The 9,946-nt window shown below is 35.7% G+C and overlaps 1 protein-coding gene across 1 annotated transcript; it reads left to right on the top strand.

The window, feature by feature from the left end:
• Positions 1-7,111: 7,111 nt before the first annotated feature.
• On the top strand, positions 7,112-9,006 carry LOC108667936 (octopamine receptor beta-3R-like). The gene has a single exon (XM_018155041.2). The coding sequence runs from the start codon at positions 7,112-7,114 to the stop codon at positions 8,477-8,479; it is 1,368 nt and encodes a 455-aa protein (XP_018010530.1). The 3' UTR covers positions 8,480-9,006.
• The last annotated feature ends 940 nt before the right edge of the window (positions 9,007-9,946 follow it).

The raw sequence follows: 9,946 nt of genomic DNA, 5'->3' as shown, positions 1-9,946 counted from the left end.
ATGAGGATATTTTATTACATAATCACAATTATATGAGGATATTTTATTACATATTTACAATTATATGAGGATATTTTATAACATAATCATAATTTTATGAGGATATTTTGTTACATATTTACAATTATATGAGGATATTTTATAACATAATCATAATTTTATGAGGATATTTTGTTACATAATCACAATTATATGAGGATATTTTATTACATAATCACAATTATATGAGGATATTTTATTACATAATCACAATTATATGAGGATATTTTATTACATAATCACAATTATATGAGGATATTCTATTACATAATCACAATTATATGAGGATATTTTATTACATAATTCGTTTATTGAACGTGGCAGCTAGCAAGGGAGAGAACGTGACGTTGACAGGCTTGCATGCTACGTGGTTCTAAGGCAGATAATTTCATATCATTTTCAGGCGTCTGCTATATTTCCTTTCGTTATTTTGTGTCTATTTCTAACGTTGATCCATTAAATATTTTTTTTCTTTTCCAATATAATTGTATCCTCCTTTTTTTTCTCTACATGTCATATTTCCCAGTCATATTTTATCCTTTTCACGCATTTTATATTCAATGTTTCCTATGTTTCTGATATATTTCTATTTCATAATCTTTTTATTTCTGACATAATTCCGATGACAGGCAAACAGCATGAATAACTTTTCAATCATATAAAATTATTATGAAGCGATGACGAAAATTTAGAATACGAAAAATGGGGCAAATGAATATACCAGCGACCTCTTCTTTTGCGTGGCTAAATAAAAATATGTATAAATAAATAAATAAAGACTAAATAAAAATATGCGAACTGATGTCTTGAAGCAAAGTCGTTGGAATAAGATAACGTCTCATGTCTAGAATTATCCTGCAGTTCCAGTGGCATTAACTTGTCCCTGCAAAAATTTACAGACGCGGCAGCTTCTGATTTGGTTTACCAGAAGCTGGGGCGACTCTAAATTTTATTAGGGTTGTCCCTGCATCTGAAATAGCCTCGGTAATCAATAGCAGCTCTGCAGCAGAGGCCCGGATTTACATCTGCTGTTTTAGGTCACCATTCGCTCAACAGAAGTTCTAAAGTGTAAAATTACATCTGCTTCTCCTTAAAATTTTCAGAATTATTCCAAATGATTCTCTTGTAAAATACTGGTTATATTGTAAACAGGATATTCGGTGGTTGTTAAATGTGCATTTCAAGATGTGGTAGAGGCAGTCTTCTCGGCCCTGGAAGCCAATAATCTACCAAATGCTTGAACAGGAATATACCGAAATTTATATTTTTTGCTTTCTAGAAAGCAATCATGCACCATATTATTCCAAATATACTCATGGACTAAAGATAATCAAATAAATATAGAGTACAATAAAAAATATGAATAATATTAAAATTCTGAAGGAATGATTCAAACAAATCACCTTCATTGAAATTTTACAGGCGGAAGATCATGTTTTCCATCATCATTTATCCGGAGATAAATGGTATTCGGTGACACAATATTCAGACTTCGTATATTTAAACAATTGTAAACTATCCTTGCCTGTCTGGTGCATCATACAATTTTCAATTTTTACAGACGAAGGGCCATTTTGAGGTGTTATTTCCCGATCGTTTTTACCGATTCCGAAATCCGAACGCATCCGACCTCTGCCTACGTCCAGATTTACTCGAGTTTGTTTTTAGAGGCGTGCCTCCTAATTTTAAAACTTGCACAAAAATAAGAAAAGCTAAATCAAAATAATGTATGGTGAAAATTAAATTTGTTACCGGAAACTAATCCGTTATTTATGGTAGAATATGAGTCGTATAAAGTTGGATCCCGTCGACTTGAATTTAAAACAGTGTAATAAAAAAATAATGTCTTCCTTTCTTCGACAAATTTTTCGAGAAACTAAAAATGTTTTGGAGATCGATTCCAAGCAAGATTGAGATTAGACAAATAAGACAAAAAGAGTCTTCGTTCATAGAAAACTCTTCCAATGCAGGAACGCATTCTTTCAGTTTGTCGCAGTGTAGCCATAACTTTATTGATCAAAACGTCTCTTCTTTTCCTTCAGTTTAGCGGCAGTGTAGGGATAAATTGATTGCTCAAAACATCCCTTCTTTTCCTCCAGTTGGGCGGCAGTGTAGGGGTAACTTTATTGCTCAAAACATCCCTTCTTTTCCTCCAGTTGGGCGGCAGTGTAGGGGTAACTTTATTGATCAAAACATCCCTTCTTTTCCTCCAGTTGGGCGGCAGTGTAGGGGTAACTTTATTGATCAAAATATCCCATCTTCCACGTTGCGGACGCAGATATATCGATATAAATGACCGGACTTGGACGCAATTCCGTAACCAACTATTCTCTTGACGTAAAGCCCTTTGATCCATTGAGTATACTCCGCCCGTATCAGACTAATGGCAGGGGACTGTCCGGAACTCTTCTTATTGTTGAGCTTGCACGGTGACTGTACTTGTTATTGTGCTAGAGTACGGCGCACTGTGACTGTACTTGTTATTGTGCTGGAGTACAGCGCACGGTGACTGTACTTGTTATTGTGCTGGAGTACGGCGCACGGTGACTGTACTTGTTATTGTGCTGGAGTACCGCGCAGGGTGACTGTACTTGTTATTGTGCTGGAGTACGGCGCACGGTGACTGTACTTGTTTCTGTGCTAGAGTACAATACTGGCTCTAATCTTAGCTTTAATTGATAAATGGGAGCACTGAAACTAACAGGCTTGCGTAACCAATCATTTCTCTTAGATTAGTAGACAAAAATTTATTGCCTACTTTCATGAATACGCTTCCTAATTCAGATTTACTTGCTATTTTTAATTTTTTCAAAAGAATGTTGACTTAATTCAATATATAAATAAATAAATAAATCTCGTTCTTGCCTATTATAAATTTTACGCTTTTTCGAAAATTTCCAATATTCGTGTAAATTTTTTTTTTCTATTGTAAAACTTTTTTCGTCACAAATAATTCAAATCCGCCACTGCACTCCTCTTTTATGGCTATTAACGAGCCTGAAGTGGACGTTATAAGTGAATTGATATTAACGAGCCTGAAGTGGGCGTTATAAATGAATTAATATTAACGAGCCTGAAGTGGGCGTTATAAATGAATTAATATTAACGAGCCTGAAGTGGACGTTATAAGTGAATTAATATTAACGAGCCTGAAGTGGGCGTTATAAGTGAATTAATATTAACGAGCCTGAAGTAGGCGTTATAAGTGAATTAACAAGAGCTTTGCTTTCCACGATCAATTCTGGCTCTGCAAAGCGAACGGCTCGAAAATTGTTGCTTTGTGCCAGTCGTTAGAAGCCGCGGTGGGTAATATTTAATTTAATGATGATTTAATCCCATCAAAGGCAGTCAGCTTATTGAAATTCAAGCTCTCGGGCTTAAAATTACCGTTGATATAGAAACTTTTCTATTTTGGTGATGAATATTTATAAATTGACGTCGCTTACCGGAAAAAATTGAATAGAAAGAGGCAATAAGTATCGAAATTATCCCAATAATGTTGCTCGAATTAAACTATTTAGAAATGTTCTCATTTTAATGGATGCCGCTTCGAAATTCGATCTAAAGTACATGTATGAATACCATTTCATAAGCACAAGAAAAAATTTGCCTTAAATTAAAAATTTTTAATTTTTATTTAATATTTCTGTGAAAATTATAGAAAAAGTATAAATAATTGAATTGGGAATAATTTAATGTGTTAGAAATCACTGACTTTGGAAAGAATGCCCCCTGATAATAAAGTGACGACTGAAATTATCCTGTCGTTTCNTAGGTTGGGCGAACTTTCGGTCAAACGTTCTTCTCTTCTCCAAGCGCACGTGTAAATTGTAGACTGCCTGCCTCTTACCGTGTGTAAAGATGTATCACTTGTGCTGTTATTGTGCTACATGTACTACACCACCTTCAGAGCGATGTTGTAGTACATGTGCTGTTGTGCTGGTCAGAGATGGTGTAGTACATGTGCTGTTATTGTGCTACATGTACTACACTATCAGAGAGATGGTGTAGTACATGTACTGTTCTGCTGGTCAGAGCGATGGTGTAGTACATGTACTGTTCTGCTGGTCAGAGCGCCATTGTAATTTATTATTAACATTTGATCGACCGTAGTAAGCGGATTCCCTAATCAGTTCATAAGGCCTGCAATCACATGCACCATTGATATAGTGGGCGAAATATTGAAATAATGATCTATATCATCAATGATACATCGGATGGTAATTATTCTCGCATGAATTTTAATTCTTATATTAGATATACTGACTGCACATTAATTATATCATAACAAGGCTAATTACAAAGTAATATCTTTATATTAATTAGAAGCACAAATATTAGGTGTACTCACAAAATATCGGGAGTATGGATTTGGAAAATTTCGTTCTCGCCGGTACAATTAAGAATGTCCGATGATAAACATTAAATTTTCAGGAGCTGTATTAAAGTCAAGGTGCTGAATAAATTCCCATCGAACTAATTTCTTTTTATAGCTGACGGTGTAAATTTGAGCATCACACATGAAATGAAGGATGAAGTCTTCGGGAAATTAAATCAATTTACAATGCATGCAAAATGCAAATGAAATGATTTATCTTTCAATAAATATACTTTTTTTTAATCTTTCGTTCTTTTAATTTACTTGTTACGAGGTTCTGCGAGGGTTGTCCATAATTATTGCTTAAGATTTAGGATAGGAATTAGGAAAAAATCTAAATTGAATTCAACAAATTACTGCCTTTAGAATTTGTTGTCAGTTACTTTAAAATCAAACAAAGTTGCGTTGCAAACAATGGCCGTTTAGGCCGAGTTGGCAATTGTTTTTTTAAAGCTTCGAAAGTTGGAAGGTGACTTTAAAGACTTGCAATTGGTGTGTGGGACATAAAAGGGAAAGTGGATTGCAAAAAAGGTTTGAGAATCTGGTAAATTAGTTCCAGTATTGTGGTGGGGCGAATTATTATAAAAAGTATAGAGTCTCATGAATAGGTGAAAAATAATTTATCGGGATCTGTTCTAAATGCAGTTATATTACCATATATTGAAGTAGTACTATTAAACATCATATTTATAAGTAGGATTGTAGAAACAAAAAAATCAATAAATTTATTAATGGTGGCTTTATATCAGTGTGGTTGTCTTTGAAACCATCATAGCATCATGCAGCGATCATTTAAGATGATAAAACAACACGAAAAATTTGAAATTTTTTCAATTCATGTAACGGATGTTATATGGTGGCCAAAAATCTAACACATGTTTTCAAGTTTTTGGGGATGATGTAAAAATATCTACACCTCTACCAAAAATTGGACGAGAAATTCATTTACTCAATATACCGATAAGTGGGTCTGAAAACAGACAAGAGTCGGGACTAAAATATTACATCTTCTTCTTCATGAAAGAAATCAGGTTGAATATTATGTCAGAATAAAAGAAAGAGGAGTCTTGTCAGTATAAATAATCATCATGACGCATAATTTTTCTCGAAAATTGCATAAATAATGAATTCATATGATTAAGTGTAATTGAATTTTAGTCATGGCAACTAAAGCCTGCTTCCCTCTTGATCATCAAAATATTTATGAGATATATTAAGTCTTCTGAGCATTAATCGTATAAAAAATTTATCTCCCTTGTATTTTATTTGAAATATATAAAAGACGTAGCATTTTCCGCTTCACTGTCATTGTAACATCCTTCCACTATTGGAAGAAAAATGAGACAGCAGCAGCTGGCTGGACTCCATCGTTCATCATTATTCAGTGGCGTGCACCAGGCCTTGAGTTTAGGTCAATATGTATGGTTTGGGAGACGATAAACACGTGAAAATATCATCAATATCATAAATAGAAATATCAATATATATGGCAGCTCTCTATATGGTTGACTGGCAGCTGTGCTGATAGCTGCATCATGAGGCAGTTCATTAACTTAGCGCTAGGGGCAGGCAAAATAAAAACAGATATTGAGTAAAAATATTGAATTCCTGTACACTTGGTTTACGAAGCAAAATTTTTGAATGGAAATGATCTTATATATTTGTTACTCTTGTTACTTGAGATAATTAAAGTCAATCATGATTAAAGTGAAATGAAAAATATGAATATTTCCCAAGAACATTTTGTCACAGTCATATAATCAACGTCAAATTGTGCCGTTAACCATTCAAATAAAACCGGTTTCTCTGCTCTAATTATGACGATCTTAACCAATTTGTCACCCCCAAACTTATCTTCATTTGGCGGTAAACTTAAAGAAATTAGATCAATGCTCACTGCAGTGAGCGACAGAGAGCGCATTTTCTCGTCGACGAAAACTTGAGGTCACGGACAGACAAACAGACGGACATGGCGAGCACAATAGTGCATTTATTCCATAAATGAGAAAATGCGCTAAAAATAGTTAAATAATATTAAGCCAGTTAAATACTCATCAAATTAACACATTTGTATATTTTCAGGTGTTGTAACGGCGGCACGCTGCCATGTTCCAGCGTGGACGCGGCCATTCTGCGACGTCTTCCTGCTGTCCACTCTCCTCTTGTGGTTGTGCGCTGTCCTCGGTCATCATGTTCTTCTTTTTGAGTTTTCCAGCGCATGAATTGTGCTTGGCTCGCCAGCCGCCTTCGCATCCTAATGCTCTCATGGCTCTCAAAGAAATACTTTCTCTGAGGAAAAATTCACAATTAACAAGCAGCCATACGGTAGACAATTTGCAAGAACTTCTTTCGCGCCCAGTTGATGGTTTGAACCGAACTTTCAACAAAGGGAAAAGAGACACATTAACATCATTTTCGAGAAATGTTGAACCAACGAAACCAGATTCGATGACCCAAAACAACACACAAAATATCGCGTTCGCAAAGACAACGTCGGCAATGGTGGCTACTTTGGAATCAATGATTATTAAACATGAAGAGGAATCAAATATTAATGACATATATACACCAATTACAGAAAAACTTATTGCGAAACCCATTTTTAACTTTGATGCAACCACAGAAATTTCGGCATTCTCATATAGATTTAATAAGAACTCTAGTGAAACTGAGTTTCACTCTCATTATAAAAACATGAATGAATCATTACTCTGGATTGATGAAAATCTCACCTACCGTCATGACACAAACACAGAAGTCGATATTTTACCAGGATACTTCGACAATGACGTCAGCGTAAACAATTCTTCCCTTGCCTCAGCTAATATTACCTCGTCAACAAGTTTATTTATAACTAAGGTTATAGTAATGATTCTGATAATAACAGTAGCAGTTCTGGGTAACAGTTTAGTTATTGTGAGTATATCAATTCACCGCCGTCTTCATTGCCCAGCAAATTATTTATTAGTTTCATTAGCCACCGCCGACTTGTTGGTGGCGTTGTGTGCAATGACTTTCAACTTGTCGGTCGAACTCTCTGGTGGTACGTGGCACTTCGGGTACATCATGTGCGACGTTTGGAACTCGTTCGATGTATATTTTTCAACTGTCTCTATAATGCATTTGTGTAGTATAAGCGTTGATCGATATTACGCGATCGTAAGGCCTCTAGAGTATCCGCAGACGATGACTAACAACATGTTGTCGTACATGCTTTGCCAAGCATGGCTCGCACCAACGCTCATATCATTTGTTCCTATCTTCTTGGGATGGTACACTACAGAGGATCACCTCAAGGAACTTCTAATGAATCCAACCCGATGTACTTTCAAAGTCAATGCAGTTTACGCTGTCATGTCTTCGACATTTTCGTTCTGGCTGCCATGCGCGGTGATGGCTGTTATGTACTTTAGGATTTTCCAAGAAGCACGCAAGCAAGAACGGGCAATGTTAACCCGAGCTTCTTCATCAGCGAGTTCAGCAGCTGCTCGACTTAACGGTACTCCTGCCGACCCAAAGCACATGCTGCTGGCGGCCTTACAAGGGGTTCCGTTGGCAGCTACGCCCACCCACCAGGAATTCATTATGAAAAGTTTAACGGAATCTCCAGGCCGCAACTCAGCCACGTCCTCAAGTTGCAGAACCGGAGGAGACAGTGGCCGAACCAACAGCCGAAGAGGAACTAATAGCACTGCCTCGTCAACTCCAGTTTTATGGCCTGGAATGGTCGCCACTCCCAAAAGAAACGCGTCTTCCTCATCAAGTGCAGCAGCAAATTCTGCTGGAAAAAGAGAACACAAAGCTGCCAGGACCCTAGGCCTCATCATGGGCGCTTTTGTCATGTGTTGGCTTCCATTTTTTACCTGGTATGTTAGCACGAACGTGTGCGGTCCCAAATGCTTCTGTCCACCAGAAGTGGTGACTGTGGTTTTTTGGATCGGATATTTCAATTCTACGTTAAATCCTTTTATTTACGCTTATGTAAGAGCTGATTTTAGGCATGCTTTTCGAAATACTCTAACCCGATGTTGTATACTTAGACACCCGACAGACTTCGTATGAGCTGTCAATTTATCGAAATTTTAATCGTAACGAAATTGCAAATTGCAATCTTTGTAATAAGATTAAAGTTCATGAATGATGGAATAATAATTAAATCAGTTTATTTCATTACTGATATTCTTCCCATGTCTGGTAAAGTAACGTATTTCTGTATTAACTTGCTCCCAATGAGGGAAAATATTCTCTGTATTATATTATGTCTTTTATCGATGTTTAAAAAGATCTCACACATTTTATTTGCTCGGCACGATTGCAGTAATATTTTCCAGCACGGAAAAATTTTTCGTTGGGCCAAAGGCTTCAAAAGGAATTTTAATTCTGCCGTAAGATAATATTACTCACGGGACATTCAACCTCCAAGTTTATAACCCAATTAAACCGACTTCATTGTTGACCGTATTTCTTTGTATGATATTTCGCAATACTGCTGTGCTAAGTGTCGGTGTCGATTCATAGAGTTTCACATTTACTGGTGTCAATATTTCAATTTAAGAAGTAAGTCAAGATGTGAGGATGCAAATTAAATCTGAAGAAGAGCTGTATATGTGTCATTGAAATCTTCCATCCAAATAATTCATGCACTGACTTAATAAGTTTCGCAACTTCTGTCGCCGCTTAAAAAAATCTTACGAGATAACACTGTCACAATAAATCTGTACAATTTCATTGATTATATATATTTATCAAATCGTACAGTGATGATGACTGTACGTTCATCTGGGATATCACCACATCATTTAAACCGATGATGTGTTAAATGATTGCTGCGTGCAAAAAAGTCTTCTCCACCTCAGTGTTTTCTGCTGGTCTTTCACTCAAGATAATCTGCATGTGTATGAGAGAAAAAAACTAATGTGTTATCGTTAATTTATAAATGCAATAATGATATTGAATTCGATGCAACGAATAAATTATTTGATAAATTTTCTCGCTATCAGATAAGAGGAGTTAAACTATCGATGCGTACTTTGTGTTCTCCTTGCCGAGCGGTATATATATAGTGTATATTTCAAGTGTATATTAATAATTTGTGTGATATAAAACGATACCAAATTCTTGCTAAGTGCATAAGAAGAATATTTATATCGTTAAGACATTTTATTATTCGCATATATACGATAAATTTTAAAAGTGAGATTAATTGCATCTGATGTAGGATGCGAAAGAATGGCACAAACTCCTAAAATTCTGTACTCACTGAAGCTAATTTATGATTCTAGAGATTTAATAGATGTGTAATATCAATTCAGATGTAACACTAAATGGCTTGCAATGTATCGTTAGACAAATAATAAGGTTCGCTATAGTAGAACTGCGATTCCACAAGGGCCAGAAAATGCCTGTACAATATGTCAATATCTGTTTTAATTCCAAGTCCGCATGCGATTCATTTTCTAAAAAACGTGGAATAGATTTTTACATCGACAGATATGAACGAATTAAATGAACATCACTTCACGGTGCATT

This window comes from Hyalella azteca, unplaced genomic scaffold, assembly GCF_000764305.2.
Source record: "Hyalella azteca isolate HAZT.00-mixed unplaced genomic scaffold, Hazt_2.0.2 contig14662, whole genome shotgun sequence".
NCBI lineage: Eukaryota > Metazoa > Arthropoda > Malacostraca > Amphipoda > Hyalellidae > Hyalella > Hyalella azteca.
This window is presented reverse-complemented; position numbering and strand designations above follow the sequence as displayed.